Source organism: Anolis carolinensis, unplaced genomic scaffold, assembly GCF_035594765.1.
Source record: "Anolis carolinensis isolate JA03-04 unplaced genomic scaffold, rAnoCar3.1.pri scaffold_8, whole genome shotgun sequence".
Classification (NCBI taxonomy): domain Eukaryota; kingdom Metazoa; phylum Chordata; class Lepidosauria; order Squamata; family Dactyloidae; genus Anolis; species Anolis carolinensis.
Genome location: NW_026943819.1, coordinates 5,056,285 through 5,078,352, shown reverse-complemented (window position 1 = coordinate 5,078,352; position 22,068 = coordinate 5,056,285). Strand labels below are relative to the sequence as shown.

Here is a 22,068-nt window from a genome sequence, read left to right as displayed (position 1 = left end):
CTTCCAACCCTCTTTATTATTATTATAATTATTATTTTATTATGACACAGCAAACATGATAGATATGCTGAATTATTATTATTGTTATTGTTATTATTAATAATTATTGTTATTATTGCTCAGTGGCCAACTATAGTCCGGCCCACCAACAGTCCAAAGGATCATGAACTGGCCCCCTGTTTAAAAAGTTTGGGGACCCCTGGTGTAGATGCTCTCCTGTAAGCTCTGGAGAGACGAAGGAGAGATACCAATGCTCCAAGACTTCAGAAAAAAGGAGTGAAGTCCCACCTGGTCCATTGCACGAGCCTCTTTTGTTGACAGTCTGTTTTTGCAAGGCATGCTCCCTGGCTCTGTGCGTTGCTCTGCGCCCCTCTCCCCGGGTCTCCCAGACAGCCCTGACCGGAGAGGATTAAGTCTCGCAACCTCCGCTCTAAAAATAGGTGGTGATGACCTCACCCGGCAAGCAGGCCTCGGTGACCAGCAGCAACTCCAGCTGCCTTGCCCCACAAGGCTGGGCCCAGCATCTTCAGACACCCAAGGAAGAAACGGGGGAGCTGTTTTCCCTCCGCTCTGTTCCAAGTTTGAAAGTGTTATTTCTTTCCTATTTAATTGTGTGGCACTTACTTTGAAAATAGTTGTTCTACTCCAGAGACTTCGTTTTTGTCGCTGCCACAAACTAGTCGGAATGGGTTGAGACATTGATGATGAGACACTCATTGAAAAACTATAGCAAAAGGCGCTGCCGGGGATGATAATAATAATAATAATAATAATAATAACAACAACAACAACTTTATTTTTATACCCCGCCCCATCTCCCCGAAGGGACTCGGGGTGGCTTACATGGGGCCTTGCCTGATAAAACAATCAAATATCCATAACACAGCAATAAAACAATTATCCCAATAAAAACATCAATATCAGTAAAAGCAATAGTTAAAATCGACATGAAACATACAATATTAAAAACAGGAGACTATTTCACAGAACTATATAAGGGATATAAGGTAAAGGTAAAGGTTTTCCCCTGACGTTAAGTCCAGTCATGTCTGACTCTGGGGTTGGTGCTCATCTCCATTTCTAAGCCGAAGAGCCGGCGTTGTCCGTAGACACCTCCAAGGTCATGTGGCCGGCATGACTGCATGGAGCACCGTTACCTTCCCGCCGGAGCGGTACCTATTGATCTACTCACATTGGCATGTTTTCGAACTGCTAGGTTGGCAGGAGCTGGAGCTCAAGCCGCTCCCGGGATTTGAACCTGGGACCTTTTGGTCCGCAAGTTCAGCAGCTCGGCGCTTTAACACACTGTGCCACCATATTACACTATGTAAAAATATTTTCTGTTTCAAGTTTCAAAGTGCTATTTCTTTCCTACTTAATTGTGTGGCACTTACTTTGAAAATAGTTGCTCTACTCCAGAAACTTCGTTTTTGTGGCTGCCACAAACTAGTCGGAATGGGTTGAGACATTGAGGATGAGACATTCATTTAAAAACTATAGCAAAAGGCGCTGCAGGGGATATTCCTCTTGCAAAAACAAAGACACCCCACTTGCTTCACTACCAACAAAACCTCTGAAGATGCCAGCCACAGATGCAGGGAAAATGTTAGAGAATGCTGCTGGAACATGGCCAGACAGCCCAAAAAACTCACAGCAACCAAGTTCTCAAACACCTTCCCAAAATGCAAATTCTAGGGAGGTTTTTTTTCGTGTCAGGAGCAACCGGAGTTGCTTCCGGAGTGAGAGAATTGGCCGTCTACAAGGACGTTGCCCAGGGGACGCCCGGATGTTTTGATGTTTTACCATCCTTGTGGGAGGCTTCTCTCATGTCCCCGCGTGGAACTGGAGCTGATAGAGGGAGCTCATCCACGCTCTCCCCGGGTGGGATTCGAACCTGGCAGCTTTCAGGTCAGCAACCCAACCTTCAAGTCACGAGGCTCTTATACCCTAGGCCACCGGAGGCTCCAGTTCTAAGGAGTGAGCCATGACAGTAAAAATGGGACTGCACTGTTATAATGGAGTCGTATAGATGCCCTCCTGGTGCTCAGATGCACCTTCCCTAGGCATCTGAAACCTCTGGCTTGGTTTTGTGTGAGTTTATTTTACAAGGGTGGGAGGGGAGAATGAAAGAAAGACTCTTTTGCCTCCCTTCCTTCTAATCCTAGGGTTGTCTGATGCAAAGGAAACACTGTCATTATTGAACCAACGCTGTCACCTGAGTCCAGCCAGTGGCTCCTCTATTCTGCAACAGATGTCTGGGAAAAGGCCACATTGCGGTCTCAGGCTGTTAACAACAGCGTCTCTTTCTGTGAGAGCAGACAAAACATTAGGTTTTAATGTTTAGACTCTTACTACTTTAGGTTTAGATTCCAGCTACTTTTCTATTAGTAGCTACAACCCCCTTCCCGGGGAGATTTGGACGGATCCTCTCCGTGTTATATACACTTCAGCCTTGGGGACGCCTGTTTCTGGATATTTTTAAGCTTATGCAAGAAACAATCTTTGTGTACACTGAACCATCAAGAAGCAAAGGTGTCACTGAATACATCCATATTGCGGTATGAATGGTTTGACACCACTTTAGCTATCATAGCAAACTGTTACGGAATCCCAGGAGTTGTACTATTACAAGGTCTTGAGCCTTCTCTGCCAAAATAATAATAATAATAATAATAATAATAATAATAATATGCCCCACAACCTCTGAGGATGCCTGCCATAGATGTGGGCGAAACGTCAGGAGAGAATACTTCTGGAACATGGCCACACAGCCTGAAAGACATACTACAACCCAATAATTATAATACATCACACAGTCCTAAACACTTGGGAAGTGTTCGACTTGTGATTTTGTGATACGAATACCTCATTTTTTGTGTCATACTATGTCTTTGTGTCAATAATAATAATAATAATAATAATAATAATAGGTAATGGAAAAATGAACATGCAAAGATACTGTGAGAATTCAAATCCACACTGACAAAGTTCTGGAACACAACACACCAGACATCACAGTTGTGGAAAAGAAAAAGGTTTGGATCATTGATGTTGCCATCCCAGGTGACAGTCGCATTGACGAAAAACAACAGGAAAAACTCAGCCGCTATCAGGACCTCAAGACTGAATTTCAAAGACTCTGGCAGAAACCAGTGGTGCCGGTGGTGATGGGCACACTGGGTGCCGTGCCAAAAGATCTCAGCCGGCATTTGGAAACAATATCCATTGACAAAATTACGATCTGCCAACTGCAAAAGGCCACCCGACTGGGATCTGCACGCATCATCCGAAAATACATCACACAGTCCTAAACACTTGGGAAGTGTTCGACTTGTGATTTTGTGAAATGAAACTCAGCATATACCATATATACTCGAGTATAAGCCGACCCGAATATAAGCCGAGGCACCTAATTTTACCACAAAAAAACTGGGAAAACATTGACTCCAGTATAAGCCGAGGGTTTGTAAATTTCAGAAATAAAAATAGATACCAATAAAAGTACATTAACTGATGCATCAGTAGGTTAAATGTTTTTGAATATTTACATGAAACTCAAATGTAAGATAAGACTGTCCAACTCTGATCAAATCATTATTCTCATCTTCTTCAATGTAAATGTGCTTATGTAGACTTTTAATAATAATAGAGTAAAATAATACATGTAATAATAATAATAAATACAGGAAAATAATACATGTAATAATAAATAGAGTAAAATAATAAATGGAATAATAATAATAACATCAGAGTGAAATAATAAGTGTATTAATAATAATAAAGATAGAGTAAAATAAATGTAATAATACCAATAATAATAGAGAAAAATAATAAATATTTTTGAGGATAAGCTGACCCAAATATAAGCCAAACAGGACCCTCACTCGAGTCTTAAAAAGAGAGCTGAAAAACTAGGCTTATACTCGCGTATATACAGTATATCTCATTTGCTGTGTCATACTATGACTTTGTGTCAGTAATAATAATAATAATAATAATAATAATAAAACTTTATTTATAACCCGCTTCTATCTCCCTGAGGTGACTCAGAGCAGTTAACATGGGAACCAAACCCGATCAACAGATAAAACAGTACGACGATAGCACGTATAATTAAAACAGTAACAGTAAAATAACATTCAGAAAATACATTGCGAGCATCATGACTAAACGGTGGGGCTATTAAGAAATTACAGGGAAGGCAGGCATGTGCAAAAACGCAAGGCAATGAGATTCAGGAATAGGGTAAAGTGCTGCGGGTTAGGGCAGTAAATAGTTAAGACTGGATGGTGATGAAAATGGACCTACTGTTCAAAAGCACGTTGAAACAACAATCTAGATGTAACCAAGGCGTGGACCACCTTGGCCAAGTCAGACTTCTCGAAAAGTACTCGTGCCTCACCGAACTACATATTCAAGGATTATACAGCATTAACCAGGGCAGTTAAAGCGCTGTCAAAGTGTATTAACCGTACAATGTAGATGCACCCACTCTCCCACTGAAAATGTGGATAATTTTGGAGTGTTCCCAGATAAAGGATACTCTACCTCCAAACCTTTTCTTAATAAAGCAACAACAACAAATACAAAAACCCCAGTCATTTTTGTCACCAGCTTCTACTCTCCTCTCATCTCTGGGTGTATTTGCAGTTTTCCTTTCCTATGTAACTGAAGAAAGAGCAAAGGTCCGGTCCTCTGAACTTGAAGAGCCAGTCAAAGCCGAATGGCCGCAGCTATCAATGAACTGCCCTCGGGGTTGAACGCATTGCTTCACTTCGCATAAAGCAGAGGAAGGGATGATGGGGAGTGTGTGTGTATTTCTCTACAGAAACAGGGCCAACCCAACATTGTGTCCTGTCTCGGCCTCCACACATGTGACTCCGCCAAGTTTCTATTGCAGCCGAGGTGAGTTTCCATGCATTTGCATTGCGCATAGATGTGGCACCCATGCTTCCAATGGGCTGGCCTCAGCAGTGTGGCTGCGGGAGAGATTGGCTATTTATCTAAAGACACTGGACCTGCAATCATAATCCTGTCCCCCTTCCCATGACATCTTCCTTCAGTCCCCAAATCTCTAATATTGCAGCAACGACACATTTTCACTTAGAAATGCAGTTTAGGATAATGTAGAAAAGGGGCAGATCTAAAAGCATAAAATACTGTTTGAGCCAGGAACCTAAGCAGGGTCAACCCTGGTTTCAACCTGGATGGAAGACTGCCAATGATCACCAAGGAGCAGTAGGCAATATTTCAGAGGAAGGAAGTCGCAAAACTGCCTCTGATAAGAAAACTCATGCAGATAATAATAATAATAATAATAATAATAATAATAATAATAATAGTTCAAGATTGAACTTCAAAGACTCTGGCAGAAACCAGTGCAGGTGGTCCCGGTGGTGATGGGCACATTGGGTGCCGTGCCAAAAGATCTCAGCTGGCATTTGGAAACAATAGACATTGACAAAATTACGATCTGCCAGCTGCAAAAGGCTACCCTGCTGGGATCTGCACGCATCATCCAAAAATACATCACACAGTTCTAGACACTTCGGAAGTGTTCGACTTGTGATTTTGTGATATGAAATCCAGCATATCTATCTTGTTTGCTGTGTCATAATAAAATAATAATAATAATAACTGTTTTCTTATACCCCGCCCCATCTCCCCGAAGGGACTCGGGGCGGCTTACATGGGGCCAAGCCTGGACAAAACAATGTAAAAACAAAACAATAAAACAGATCAATCAGCAATAAAACATCAACAACAATAAAAACAGTCATAAAAAGTCACATACAAAAATAAAATGTAAAAAAATAAAATAATGTATGTCAACAAGCAACCTGAAGGCACCTACTCACCACGAAATTAAGATTGATACGGGATGCAGATGTCTTTGCAAGGATGTTTAAACTAATTACCGTATATACTCAAGTATAAGCTGACCTGAATATAAGCCGAGGCACCTAATTTTACCACAAAAAAAACTGGGAAAACATTGACTCCAGTATAAGCCGAGATACCAATAAAATTACATTAATTGAGGCATCAATTGTTTAAATATTTTTGAATCTTTACATCAAACTGTAATTTAAGGTATGACTGTTCAATTCTGATTAAATCATTATTTTCATCTTCTTCAATGTAAATGTGCCTATGTATCCTTTTAATAATAATAGAGTGAAATAATAAATATAATATAATAATAATAAATGCAGTAAAATAATAAATGTAATAATAAATAGAGCAAAATAATAAATGTATTAATAATAATAAACATAGAGTAAAATAAATGTAAAAGTAACAATAATAATAGAGTAAAATAATAAATGTAACAATACCAATAATAATAGAGAAAAATAATAAATATACCATATATACCGACCTGAATATAAGCCCAGGACCCTTAGCCAAGTATAAGCTGAGGAGGGTTTTTTTTCAGTCCTAAAAAGGGGCTGAAAAACTAGGCTTATACTCTAGTATATACAGTATGTCACTAATGATGCTGTTTTAATTTTTGGAAAATAAAATTATATTAGAGATGGCCTCAAAGTTAGGATTAAGTGAGGTCTGATATGAAATACAGCTACTCTTGCAAGATTTGCTCAAACTAGTACATGATATCAACCATTGCATGCAATACAACATCTTCTTGGTGTAACTTTGGGTCAATAATATTCATAACAATAAAATTTATATTCTGCTTTATTTTCTGTGTCTCAAAGCAGCATTTTTTGACGAGAGTCGAAGTGACTCGAAACTACTTTAGGTCTTGATCAAGAGAGAAAAGCGGGGTATAAGGAAATGATGACGATGATAACAGCGTAGATATCTGAATGTGGAAACATGCTGCACCGGCAATATGCAGACTCATGTGAAATAGCAATACTGAGCAATACTGAGGTGACTGGTGCCAGGTATTGGCGTTTCTTGTGAAATGTGGCCATTATGTAATGCACCAATGCCAGTGCAATGTGCAACAAAAATGCACAAGGCTGTTGTGTGTTCAACTCCAGTTCAGCAGAATATATCTGTCATACTGGGCAGAATCATTTCCCTTGAATAGATACTGTGACTTATATAGATATATGTTGCTAATGTAATCAATATTCTATTGGTTTTACTGTAAACTGCTTTGAGTCTCTATTTGGAGAGGTATAAACAAAAATGATAATGATAATAATAATAATAATAATAATAATAATAATAATCCTAAGTGATTTTGTTGCCTTTAAAAATAGGACAGCATTTCACAGATATATAAACCTCACCTGCCTAGTTTCCAACAGACCTTCCAACCTGTGAGGATGCCTTCCATAGATGTGGGTGAAACATCAGGAGAGAATGCTTCTGGAACATGGCCATACAGCCCAGAAAACGCACAGCAACCCAGTGATTCAAGCCATGAAAGCCTTCAACAACACGGGTTGATAAGGCTTGCATAAATGATCCAAATTCTGGGATCAATAAGACCAAGACTGATAAGACAATGGAATAAAGTTGAAAAACTGTATTCCAAAGGCCTTCATAAATGTCCCTGAATGCCTTTAAAGTAATCAGAAAACGCTGCTCATTATGTACATGAAAAATGATGGCGTTTCTTGTTAAATTATTGGGAAGTGTAACACCTCCATTACAAATAAGTAATGTTCAAGTGCACAACAAAAATCAGCTTAGTGCAGTAATATGACTAACGGAGGTCACAATGACATTTGCAGTCCTCATAAAAATCATGGGTTTTCATGGATGCAATTCAAACAAATCCAAACGTTTGGGGCCAAAGATACCAGAAAGCACTAGCTCAACGCTGCAAGGGCTAGAAGACTCAAAATATCCGACATAACTGTCAAGAGTAAGGTATTGGTGAAGAAACTGATGGAACAGTCCATATGTGTGGCTTCGCACATATGGACAATTCTATTATTGTTGCTGTTGTTGCCATATAATAACACCAATCAATCTCAGGTCATTCACATATACAGAAGCACCCATGGGGATCTCTGTGGTCACCCAAAGGCATCTCTTCCAGAGTCATCACCATGTATAATGACAACTTGCTAGGGCCAGCTTCACAGCTCCAAACATTACCTGCCTGTTCTTATGGATAGCAAACGAAGCCTACGCACAAGAAACAGAAGTCATAGGTACCTAGGTGCTTATCTAATCTGATTTAATAATGTTGTTATAGTTTTTACTAGGTATTAAAAGAGTAACCACAACAAGAGCTGTTAAAATACACAAGGAGTTTCACAATTTAATCCTGAGCACGTCTGCATTCAGGCACAAGAGCTGGTCCTCGGGCCCAGATTGCAAAGTCTTCCTGCCAAAATCCTTTCCACTCTGCCATTGCTGTAGCAAACCGAACCATAAGTCTGCTGTACTAAACATTGTGGGGTGCTTGGCTCCCAAAATCCAGCTCAGATCATATCAATGTCTCTCTCTCTCCCCTAACACTATTTCTAGATCTCAGAAGCCATATAGATCAGCAGCAGCTCTTTGACCTCTGGCCAGAAATGGATCGGCAGCTGGTAGAGCTGTTGCAACAAGGGTGTAGCGTATACTCTGTAGTTCCGGAAAAGAGAGACCAAAGGTCTGACTCGACATAAGGCAGCTTCCTAAATGTCTAAGGCCCCCATCCCATTGACCGGCCATTTTGTAATCGTTGGCATTTCTGTGCCCAGCAGATGAGATTGGAGATCAATCAAATTGGGAGTGCTAGTCTACGCACCTGCACAAAGACTGGGTCCCATCTTCACAGCAAAGATGAGGCAACTTCCTGCGTCCCTGATCAGGTACTGCCATTCCCAACTATTACGGCGGGACTCAGCCCAATGCCATGCAGTTTCTGTGAACCCCAAGCCAGATTTCTTGCAATGATCCAGAGAAAGTGAGGCAACGCTATTGGCATCGATTCCAGGGGAGAGGCTGGCATATTTCCACCCACCAGATACCCCAGGTGAGCTAGAAGGCAATAGGTTATTTATTGGGAAGCTCCAATGTTGGCCATGTCTACACTGCCATATAAAATCCAGATTATCTGATTTGAATTGGATTATATGGCAATGTGGATTCATATAATCCAGTTCAAAGCAAATAACGTGGATACACTTTAATAATCTGGATTATACAGCAGTGCAGAAGGGGGCTGAGAATCTGCTCATGTGCTCCTGGTATATGCCAAACCTTCACTGCTCTATGGGAAACATGGTATCTTTCCTATCATTCATCCTCAGGCATTACTTTACCTTCTTTCTTTTGGCCTGCCTGCCTACTTCCCTTCCTTCCCTCATCTGGTTGCTGAACCAGAAACACCTGGTTGTTTATCAATGCTTCAAAAGTCAATATTTATTAGAGCAGTGTTCCTATAAACTGTCTGATGTGGAAGGACTGGTAGGGGATTTTTGCCAACCATGTTGGTGTCCATTGACTATAATCGTTTTTCTCTTTCCAGTAAACACTCCCAGCACTATTTGAATGGCTTAGGGACCAGCACTGGTCCATGGGTAATCCTAATTTGGAATTAAAAATTCTACTTTTCCTGAAAAACAAGTGTTTGATGCAGTTTCTCCCACTGGCAGCCATCAGATTAGAATGGAGCTAAGCAATGTTTCTCAGATAGGCAGACTCACAGGTCTGCGACTCACAACAGACACATCCTTAAGCAAACAACTCCAAAGAAAGAGAACTGAATTTCCACCATTCTGCCACTCCCAAAAGGAGAAAAAAAGACCAATGGAAACATTACAAAATACACCTGTGGAAAACTTTGAACTTGCCTGTTGAAGAACGACTCCTTTTAAACATTTTGTTGGAAGAGCCTCATGATATCCATGAGCTGGATTTTGGGAGCCAATTCTGTTGGAATTGTCCACATGCTTGTGGATTTCAATGGCTTCTCTGTGTCGTTTGACATGATGGTTGTTAAGAACATTTCTGTGTTCTCAAATAATATGCTGTGTCCAAGTTGGTTCATCAAGTGGACAATTTCAACAGAATTTCAACCACTATGTCAGAATATACAGAGAAGCCACTGAAATCCAAAAGTATGTGGGCAATTTCAACAGAAAGGACAAAACCAAGAAAATGAACAAAATCTGGCTACTAGTATTTAAAATCAGGACAGTAAATAAAGAACAACACTCAGAAGACAGGAGAATTCCAGACAGGAAACAATCCGTGCCAGCTAACACTTCCCAACAAAGGATTCCCCCAGGCAGCAAGCAGCCAGGTTTTGAATATGAAAGGCCATTCAATGCCAATCTTTGAAGCTGCAAGGCTATTTAATGCTAATCAAGTTGGCCAATTGCAACATTCACACTTGCCTCCAACAGACAAAGAGTTCATTCCATAGATATATAAACCCCACTTGCCTAGTTTCCAAGACCTCACAACCTCTGAGGATGCCTGCCATAGATGTGGATGCAACGTCAGGAGAGAATGCTTCTGGAACATGGCCATACAGTCTGGAAAACTCACAGTTGAGACTTGATGAGAAATTCGTTGAAAAACTATACAAAATTCCACTATAACAGGATGTCCTGCAAAAACAAAGTTTAATAAACTTTTCCCAAGTTTTTATGATGAAATTGTCCACAAACTTGTGGATTTCCCAAGTTTTTATGTGATGCTGGAGATGCACTGTAGTTTCTACAGATACCATGAACAACTAAAAAGACAAATGGATGGGCCCAAGAGTAAATTAAGCCTGAGATCTTCCTAGAAGCCAAGATGACTAAACCGAGACTGCCATCTTTTTGATATACGTATCTTCAGACCAAATCTGCATCAGAATTGAGACAGTTCTCACATTGCGATCTCCCACGTGCAGCTTCCATGGCATTCCGAGACGTTAAAATATACTGCGCCAACTCCTTTTTCCTAGAAAGGCAGCTATTAGAGGAGTAATTATACCTTGGAAGCATTGCAACGCCCGTACTATAAAGGTGGGGATCATGTGGCCTGCTCTCCCAACTCTGTTAGACTGCAAGTCCCAGTGGTCTTAGTTAGCAATAATAATAATAACTTGGGGCGGCTTACATGGGGCCTAGCCCGATAAAACAATCAAATATCAATGATACAACAATAAAACAATTATACCAATAAAACCTCAATTATCAGTAAAACAATCGATAAAATCGACATGAATCGTACAATATTAAAACAGGAGACTAATTCATAAAACCCAGTACAGAATGTGCCGGAATGGGGAAGGTATTTCACAGTTGAAATGGACAATAAAGTGCAAACTAACATTGGCAACACCAGCAAAGACAATGATGATGAATGCTGGGAGTTGAATCATCCAGAATGTCAAAGGATTTTGCTGTACTGTGCCTTTAAGTCATTTCCAACCATAAGGCGAACCTATATGGAATTTTTGAATCACACCACATGGGCCATCTAGTCCAACCCCCAGCCATGCAAAGGCTGAGAGAGTGTGACTTGCCCCAACCACCCAGTGGATTTCCATAGCTGAGTGGAGATTTCAATCTTGGTCAATGCTCAAACCATTATGTGACAGGCTTTCTTGTCCCCATCACAGCACAAAGTGGGATTGTGATTTCCCACGCTTAAGAGAAATGCACTCTGCACATGCCAGGATGACTGTGGTATCATGCCCACATGCCACAGGGGTTGCATCACAACTGCTCCGAAGGTTGCAGAGAGCTAAGGTGAAGCTGCGTTTCAACTCTGGCTCCAATTAAACCCTGGATTTCCAGAGCTATTGTCTATTCTTGTTTCCCTTTGTCCGTTGTTGCTGTTCCCTATGGGCAGGATAAAAAAAGGAGTCTGGTGCTCATCACATGCTCCCATTGATTGATAATTGGTGTGCTGCTCCTGCTTCAACTATGCGCTAGTCATCTGGTTGTCTGCCAAAGTTGAGGCAGCCTTCGTTGAGAAGGTCTTACCGAGATTTCAGGAATCAAATCTCTAAGAACAAATCTGAACACTCACAAATCAGAGTCTTCTGACATCGAAATCTGATGTGCCGTATTTACCATTATTTATTACGTGCCCATTGGCTACAACTGTATTTTTCCTATCCTGGAAACTCACCAGGGGCTGGCAGCCAAAAAGCATAGGATTGGCACTGATCCAGAGTCAACTACTGTCTAGATAACAGGGTGTTTTATTAAAAGATCTGCTAATAATAGAGTTTTATTAAAAGATCTGCTAATAATAGTATCCCAAGTTGATGCGGACTTGATGGCCAGTTACAACAAAACATAAATAGGCAGCAACAACGGGTAACTGTCAAAGCTGAGAAAGTCAACATGGTTTTGGAGGAACTCACCCCATAGCATCTTTCTTCCCTTTTTTGGCCCCAAATGCTTTTTAGCCACACGTTCCTTCCTTCTAGGTCACTTCTTATCCATGTTCCTAGGCAAAAATGGTGAACTTCTCCCTATATCGAGGATTCTTCTGTGTTTCAAATAACACATCCCTCCCTCCACCTAAACAAATTTACCATATTTGGTGCCACAATGAACTACAGCTTCCACAATTCCATAGCACTGAATCATACCAATTAAAGTGGTATCAAACTGTATTCCTTCAACAGTGTAGATACACTCATTGAAAGGCAGCAAAGAAACAGTGTAAAAAGATCTCAAAGTGTAGAGAAGTCTCACTGAATGTAATATCCAAATTTCCAAATTTATTTAACGCTTAGACCATAGGTCTTTCGCATGCAAGATCATTGAATGTAATAGGTAGGTAAAGGTTTTCCACTGAAATTAAATCCAGTCGTGGCTGACTCTGGGGGTTGGTGCTTGTCTCCATTTCTAAGCCAAAGAGCCGGCATTGTCCGTAGACACCTCCAAGGTCATGTGGCCGGCATGACTGCATGAAGCGCTATTACCTTCCCACCGGAGCGGGACCTATTTGATCTACTCACATTTGCATGTTTTCCAACTTCTAGGTTGGCAGGAGCTGGGGCTAACAGCACGCGCTCATTCCGTTCCCCGGATTCAAACCTGCGACCTTTCGGTCTGCAAGTTCAGCAGCTCAGCGCTTTAACACATTGCGCCACCGGGGGTTCCATTGGATACAATAGTTAGAAATAAAAAAGGCCATAGTATTGCCATGATTTATGCAGCTGGACAGTGAAGGCAGATGATAGCAAGAAAAACAACTCTCTGCAAATGTGGTGCTGGAGGATAGCATGAATAGCAAGGAGGTAAATGAATGTTTCACAGGAGAAATCAGGCCTCAGAAATCATGACTAAATCTCTCCAGAAACCAGGACTAAATGGAGACACTGAATATATGGACACATCATGAGACAACATGACTCAATAGACAAAGCAACAGTGCTTGGCAGAATGGAAGGAAGTCAGAAAAGAGGAAGACTACAACACATGGCTGCATTGACTTTGCAAGACCTGAGCAGAACTATTGATGACCTGGGCTCTCGGAAACTTCCCATTCAGACGAAATAATAATAATAATAATAATAATAATAATAATAATAATAATAATAATAATATATTGGTGGGATCACAAACCTGAAAAAGTATTGGAAAATGAGCACGCAAAGATACTGTGGGACTTCCAAATCCAGACTGACAAAGTTCTGGAACACAACACACCAGACATCACAGTTGTGGAAAAGAAAAAGGTTTGGATCATTGATGTTGCCATACCAGGTGACAGTAGCATTGACGAAAAACAACAGGAAAAACTCAGCCGCTCTCAGGACCTCAAGATGGAACTTCAAAGACTCTGGCAGAAACCAGTGCAGGTGGTGGTGATGGGCACATTGGGTGCCGTGGCAAAAGATCTCAGCCGGCATTTGGAAACAATAAACATTGACAAAATCATGATCTGCCAACTGCAAAAGGCCACTCTACTGGGATCTGCACGCATCATCCGAAAATACATCACACAGTCCTAGACACTTGGGAAGTGTTCGACTTGTGATTTTGTGATACGAAATCCAGCATATCTATCTTGTTTGCTGTGTCATAATAAAATAATAATAATAATAATAATGGCTATTAGAGAATATTAAGTTCTCTAATGTAATATCTTCTGGAACTCCTATTATTATTATTATTATTATTATTATTATTATTATTATTATTATGAGCTCCAGCAGAGTTGCTGTGAGTTTTCCGGGCTGTATAGCTATGTCTGAGAAGCATTCTCTCCTGACGTTTCGCTTGCCATAGATGTGGGCGAAACGTCAGGAGAGAATGCTTATGGAACATGACCATATAGCCCAGAAAACTCACAGCAGCCCAAAGATATTATTAATTTCACCGCTCATGGGGACAAATTCGGATTTTGGAGTATTTTGGTTATCGTTTGCTTAACCTGGTTACCAATATTTTGAAAATTCTAAATTCAACACTCAGAAGACAGGGGAATTCCAGACAGGAAACAATCAGGGCCAGCTAACACTACACAGTAAAGAATTCCCCCAGGCAGGAAGCAGCCAGTCTGTGAAGCTGCAAGGCCATTCAATGCTAATCAAGGCGGCCAACGGCAACATTCACATTTGCCTCCAACAGACAAGAGTTCTTTCTCCCACCCTGGACATTATTCCACAGATATATAAATCCCACTTGGCTAGTTTCCAACAGACCTCCCAACCTCTGAGGATGCCTGCCATAGATGTGGGCGAAACGTCAGGAGAGAATGCTTCTGTAACATGGTCATACAACCCGGAAAATTCAAAGCAACACACTGTACTGGTTGTGTTATACCATTTTCATCATTGATAGCTGAGTACCGTTTTAACGTTGATCTTTTGCATAATTTAACTGTATTGCATTCTTTTTTATTTATAGACTGCCTTCAGAAAACAGAAAACAAAACAACCTTACAGGATCAAGGGAGAAATCTTCAATAATGCGACACATTATGTCTTACAAATTTTGAGAATTTGACAGCGTGCTCATTTCAGGGTACTTTTTTAAACTGTGTATTCATTCTCACTTTCATGAATGGAAAGTTCTCCACTGCATTCAATTCTGACAAGGAGAGTGTGGTGTATGTTATTTAAATATGGAGGAATACAGCACTTGCAAATATATTTACACATATTATTATTCTGTATATTTTTATTATCATGCCCCACCACCTGAAAATACTCAAATTAAAAAGAAAATCAAAGTTTAGAAACATAGGTTGCTGTGAGTTTTTCGAGCTTTATGGCCATGTTCCAGAAGCATTCTCTCCTGACATTTCACCCACATCTATGGCAGGCATCCTCAGAGGTTGTGAGGTGTTAGAAACGAGGCAAGTGAAACTAGGCATCTTCACAACCTCTGAGGATGCCTAACATAGATGTGGGTGAAACGTCAGGAGAGAATGCTTCTGGAACATGGCCACAGAGCCCGGAAAACTCACAGAAACCCAGTGATTCCGGCCATTAAAGCCTTCAACAACACTTTAGAGGCATAGTTTCAAAATAACTTATCGGAAATCACAAAAAGTTTCTATTTAGAGATTATCTTTATTTTGAGTTTGCAATCCAAGGAAATCAGGGCTCTGAGTCTTCAAGACAATAGAGGCCCCTTCTACACTGCCACATAATCCAATTTATCAAAGCAGATAATCCACATTATCTGCTTTGAACTGGATTATATGAATCTACACTGCCATATAATCCAGTTCAAAGCAGATAATCTGGATTTTACTTGGCAATGTAGAAGAGTGATTTTGAGGTCTCAAATTAATAGACAGTGTCACCAGAAGTCGAAGTTGATCTGATAACTGCTTAACAAGAAGCTTGTAGAGGATATGGAAGCAGGAGTGGGAAGAAGACCTTTCACACCTTAAATTATACGTCTCAATTGTCTCTGCCGGGTGCCCAAAAGCCAATACTGGACGCCCATTTCGACACCCAGGTATTACATAAAAAGGCATTGGTCTTTTTCATCACAACACCCAGGTTTCCTGAACATCCCTCAGAGATGATTGGAAGCATCCTTTTGGCAATGACACTTTGCAGGAACAAATTGGTGATACCATCATAGTTATTACACAAACCGCCCCAGCGCAAAGTGTCTATGGATGCACACTGCCTTCAAACTGTCCGTTGACTTCTGTGACTCCATGATTTTCATAGGATTTCATAAGGCAAGTAATACTCAGAGGTGGTTTTTCCAGTTCCTTCCTCTGAAACACAGCCTACGGCACCTGGCATTTGTTGGTCATCTCCCACCCAATTATTAACCAATGGTGGCCCTGATTAGAGGATTTAAGCCACATCCTGTACACTCATATTATAAGTTGCCTTCATTATCAATTGGCAAACCAGTTAGCATTGCAGGAGACTTTTGCAAAGCAATCCCTCCAAGGTCCAATTCTCTGTTTATTCTAGTATAAAACCTAGAAGAGGAGTCAGCTGTCCTCCAGCTAATCTGGCCCAGGACCGGAAGGATCTCATCCCAGAGGATTTCATTCCCTCGCCTTCATCCCATTTGACCCTAGTGAGCTTGCTTTCCTGCAAGGAAAATAAATCCCATACAAAGTAGACCTTTACTACCAAAATATTATTTTCAAAAACATCCAAGTTTTGGGTGATTTTTGGGGGGGGGGGGGGATAGGCCTCTTTTAACATCAGCATTGAACCGGCTGGTGAAGGGAAGAGGTTTGACCTTAATTCCACATCTGTTGACAAAAAAAGAAATCAAAGACCGTTTTCTACTTTTGGATGAGGGAAAGCAAAGGCAGAAGTCATCAACAAGGATGGGGAAAGGAAAGTGACACTCTTTCTAAGGATGTCTTTACCTATTATCTTGTTAATTGGACACAGGAATGAAGCTTAGAAGCAAAGAAATCACACAAATATGTTCAATGGGGAGTCAAAATGTGTTGTAGCTCTTCGCTGAGCAAATAACTGACCGCAAACTACAAGCTCTCACAGGAAACCTTGGGCTCTTCCACACAGCCAAATAACCCAGAATATCAATGCAAATTATCCACAATAACTGGGTTATCTGAATCCACACTGCAATATAAACCAGTTCAATGTAGATCTTATAGAGCTGTGAGGAAAAGGCCTTACATTTGCATATATGTCATAATTAATTCTCTTGGAGATATGACCCATGTCTAAACACATTTATATTTTACATGCAGTGGCCCTCGATATCTGCTGGGGTTTGGTTTCAGGACCTTGTTGTGGATTTCAAAATCCATGGATTGCTCAAATTGCTGTATATATAATGACATAGTAAAACAGTGTCTTACATCAAATGGCAAAATTTCAGGCATTTTTAAAAACAGATTATAAAGCTGTGGATGGTTGAATCCATGGATAACGAATCTATAGATAAGGAGAGCCAACTGTACACTTCATACACATCACCGAAACGTCATCTATCCATCTATCTATCTATCTATCTATCTATCTATCTATCTATCTATCTATCATATATATTTGTGCATTAAACAAAGTTCGATGCACTGAACTGCTTGATAGGCAAAGATGCCATCATCTCTGCCACCCATGTGGACATTTTTGGAGCATTTCTGAATTCTGGATAAGGGATGCTCAAACTGTCTAGCAGGCACTGGCCAACTTTGGCCCTCGAGGTGTTTTGGACTTCACCTCCCACAATTCCTAACAGCTCTCACAAGTCCAAAACATCCGGAGGGCCGAAGTTTGTTGTATAGCAGTGGTTTCCAGCCTATGGTCCATGGACCACCAGTGATCCACAAGAATTAAAATATGGTCCACAGCCTCACCGTTACTACTACAGATAATAACACGGGTAAAAGGTAAAGGTAAAGGTTTACCCTGACGTTAAGTCCAGTCGTGTCTGACTCTGGGGGTTGGTGCTCATCTCCATTTCTAAGCCAAAGAGTCGGCGTTGTCTATAGGCACCTCCAAGGTCATGTGGCCACTGGCAGGACTGCATGGAACGCCGTTACCTTCCCGCCGGAGCGGTACCTATTGATCTACTCACATTGGCATGTTTTCAAACTGCTAGGTTGGCAGAAGCTGGAGCTAACAGTGGGCGCTCACTCCACTCCCCGGATTTGAACCTGGGACCTTTTGGTCTGCAAGTTCAGCAGCTCAGCCCTTTAACACACTGCGCCACCAGAGGCTCTTAATAACATAGTCCAACCAAATAAAAAAAATTCTCGGTGTCTTCATTTTTAGGCCTGTTCCAGGGGTTATTTGGGGTACTGATTCAGAAATTGCATTGGATAGACCATATCAGTTCTAGACTATTAAATATGGTTTTCTGCGGGTGAGCAGATGGTGACCACTGGATGGCATATGTTCTGTATCAGAAACTAGAGTTGATGTTGTCTATCCACTGCAATTTTCTGAATCAGAACCACAATAAGCAAACTAAATCTAAAGTTGACCAAAAACGGATTCTTAACCCTTTTGGAGAGTGGTCCCTGGTCAAGTGGTGCCTGGTCAAAAACAGGCTGGGAACCACTACTGTATAGTAATCAGCTAATTACTCTGGAACTCCAGATAAGGGACACGTAAATATTTTGGAATTCCTGATAAGGGATGCGTAACCTGCATGTAACTTGCCGTTTCCCAGGACCAATGCAGCCCCCCTTCCAGGCCTTTCCTTACCCTTTTTGAATTCCTCCAGCATGGCGTCCAGCTTGGTATCATGGAAGACGAAGTGGACGGGGTGGTTGTAGAACTTGGTGATGGTCTTGAGGGTGGTGCAGTCGTCGGGGTCCACGAAGGCCAGGTCCTTGACGTAGAGGATGTCCACAATGTTGGAGTGCTCGTCCTCGAAGACGGGGATGCGGGTGTAGCCGCTCTCCATGATCTCCGACATGGTGTTGAAGTCCAGCACGGCGTCGCTGTTGATCATGAAGCAGTCGTGGAGCGGGGTCATGACGTCCTCCACCGTCTTGGTCCGCAGCTCCAGCGCACCTTGGATCATGTTGAGCTCCTCCTTGACCAAGTCGTTGTAAGGCTCCGTGATCTTCAGCATCTCTACTAACTTCTCCCGGTTGTAGACGGTGCCGATCTCCTGGCCAAGGACGCAGTCCAGGAGCTTGCTGATGGGGAAGGAGAGCGGGAAGGTGAGCAGCATGAAGAACTTGGTGAGCACGATGGTGTTGGCGCCGACCGCCAAGCCGTGACGGGAGCACAAGGCCTGGGGGACGATCTCACCGAAGATGACGATGCCACAGGTGGAGGCCACCACGGCGCCCAAGCCGGACCCGATGAGATCGTCCAGAAGGATCGTGAGGGTCGTGTTGACCAGGACGTTGCCCAGAAGCAACGAGCAGAGAAGGTAGTTGCCCTTCCGGCGGATGGGCTCGATCTTGCGAGCGTAGCGCTTCTCCTTGTCGGTGCCGCAGTTCTGGACGATGCGCAGCTCCATGGGGTCCAGCGCCATGAGGCCTAAGTTGAGTCCGCTAAACATGCCGGAGAGCACCAGCAAGGCCAGGATGAGGATGATCTGCAGCCAGAGGGGCAGCAGGTGCTTCTTCTCCTCCACCACGCGCAGGAAGGCGTCCTCGCCCGCCAGCGCCACCCACGGACGCCCCACGTCGCTCCGGGTGCACAGGACGTACAGCTTGGACTTCTCCGCTTTGCGGAGCAGCTGGACGTGGACGGCGATGACCGCCGAGTGGCCCCGGACGCCCCCAGGCACCGTCCTTGGCTGGACCACCAAGTCTTGGGTCTTCTCCAGGCAGGTGGCGTTGGCGCTGCTCGAGTTGGCGCTCCCACCCAGGCCCACCTCGGAGAAGGAGACCATCTCGTAGAGGCGGCTGGGCAGGTGGAGCCCGTAGAGGCGTAGCATAATGTGGGTGCCTTCCAACACCTGGATGATGCCATAGTCTTGCACCTCTGGGTCTGGGTTGTCCGTGTGGTCCAGCCTCATGCCCAGGATCAAGGGCACCGGGGAGGAAGGGGCGGCGGCGTGGCTGGCCCCCAGGAGCCTCAGTCCCGCCACCAGGAGCAGCAGAGCCCCCCATAAGGAGCCCCCTCCTCCTCTGACGCCTCCTCCTCCTCCTCCTCCCAGCGCCATGTTCAGGCTCGCTCTGGGGACGCAGCCGCTCCACTGGCGAACTTTTGCTTTTCTGCTAGGCGCCCGGGGAATTTGCATACACCGCGTCACGGGCTCGGGGAATTTGCATACAGGGCGCGCCCCTTTCCCCGCCCTCTCCTGCCAGGGAGGGGCACAGGCGGGAGCCTTAAGGACGCCCCTTTCTTAAAGAGGCGCCCGCGAATTAAATTCACAAATTGTCCATAGGGCGTTTCCATACTTTTGGTCAATCTAGAAACTCTGAATTACACTAGAGTCTCACTTATCCAACATAAACGGGCCGGCGGAATGTTGGATAAGTGAATAATATGTTGGATAATAAGGAGGCATTAAGGAAAAGCCTATTAAACATCAAATTAGTTTATGATTTTACAAATTAAGCACCAAAACATCATGTTATACAACAAATTTGACAGAAAAAGTAGTTCAATATGCAGTAATGTTACGTTGTAATAACTGTATTTACGAATTTAGCACCAAAATATCACGATATATTGAAAACATTGACTACAAAAATGGCTTGGATTATCCAGAGGCTTGGATAAGCAAGTGTTGGATAAGTGAGACTCTACTGTAATGCGGTTTGGCACCACTTGACTCAGTGCTAAGGGGTGCACCTACATTTGGGAATGACTGAAACTGAATCTGCCTTAATTTACAAAATATGCAATATATTACAAAATATAATTACAGTAGAGTCTGGATTATCCAAGGCATTTTTGTAGTCCATGTTTTCAATATACAGTAGAGTCTCACTTATCCAACATAAACGGGCCGGCAGAATGTTGGATAAGCGAATATCTTGGATAATAAGGAGGGATTAAGGAAAAGCCTATTAAACATCAAATTAGGTTATGATTTTACAAATTAAGCACCAAAACATGTTATACAACAAATTTGGCAGAAAAAGTAGTTCAAGACACAGTGATGTTATGTTGTAATTGCTGTATTTACGAATTTAGCACCAAAATATCATGATGCAGTAGAGTCTAATTTATCCAAGCCTCGCTTATCCAACGTTCTGAATTATCCAAGGCATTTCTGTAGTCAATGTTTTCAATACATCGTGATATTTTGGTGCTAAATTCGTAAATACAGTAATTACTACATGCATTACTGCGTATTGAACTGTTGTTCACCATGATGTTTTGGTGCTTAATTTGTAAAATCATAACCTAATTTGATGTTTAATAGGCTTTTCCTTAATCCCTCCTTATGATCCAAGATATTCGCTTACCCAAGGTTCTGCCGGCTCGTTTAGCTTGGATAAGTGAGACTCTACTGTATGTTGTAATTACTGTATTTACAAATTTAGTACCAAAGTATCACGATATATTGAAAACATTGACTACAAAAATGCCTTGGATAATCCAGAACCTTGGATAAGAAAGTCTTGGATAAGTGAGACTCAACTGTAATTATATTTTGTAATATATTGCATATTTTGTAAATAAAGGCAGATTCAGTTATCCAAGATATTCGCTTATCCAAGGTTCTGCCGGCCCGTTTAGCTTGGATAAGTGAGACTCTACTGTACATTGAAAATACAAAATATTGTATGAGTTAATGTCTGAGTTAATTGAGTTAATTTAGCACTTTACTCTAGTCCTATTATCTGCGACTGCACAAACCTGCCCTCCCATGCATCTTGAATAGTCCCACTTTTGTCCTGGAACTGGTTGTTGTGAGTTTATTTTAAGATGTTTAAAATATTGTTCTGTTATGCATTTAATTCTGTAATTTGTACTGTTTTTATTTGTATCCTTGTTCTCAGGGCTTTGTCCCCATGTAAGCCACCCTGAGTCCCTTCGGGCATATAGAGGTGGGTTATATAAAATAAATTATATTATTATTATTATTCTATGTATGGAAACTTTTGGGACACTACCTATATATATCCACACACATATATTATCCACTCATACATATATACACATTCTCTTGTTTCCTTTTTAATTTTTATAAATTTTTTAAAGTTTTGTATTTGTTTTATTCTACATTGTTAATAGATTGTGTGGTTAGAAACTCGTAATAATAAGTTTTAATATTTAGAGACTATATGTATGTGTGTGTATAA

The 22,068-nt window shown here is 41.8% G+C and overlaps 1 protein-coding gene across 2 annotated transcripts in view; it reads right to left on the bottom strand.

Moving 5' to 3' along the window:
- cnnm4 (cyclin and CBS domain divalent metal cation transport mediator 4) overlaps positions 1-20,905 on the bottom strand; it is a 51,983-nt gene extending 31,078 nt beyond the window's left edge. Inside the window, exon 1 of one of the 2 annotated variants that reach the window (XM_062961252.1) lies at positions 18,554-20,905. In XM_062961252.1, the coding sequence (XP_062817322.1) occupies positions 18,554-20,051 (1,498 nt within the window). In that variant the 5' untranslated portion in view covers positions 20,052-20,905. The remainder of the gene's footprint in view (positions 1-18,553) is intronic. The other variant, XM_062961253.1, reaches the window with a different exon arrangement.
- Positions 20,906-22,068: the final 1,163 nt, after the last annotated feature.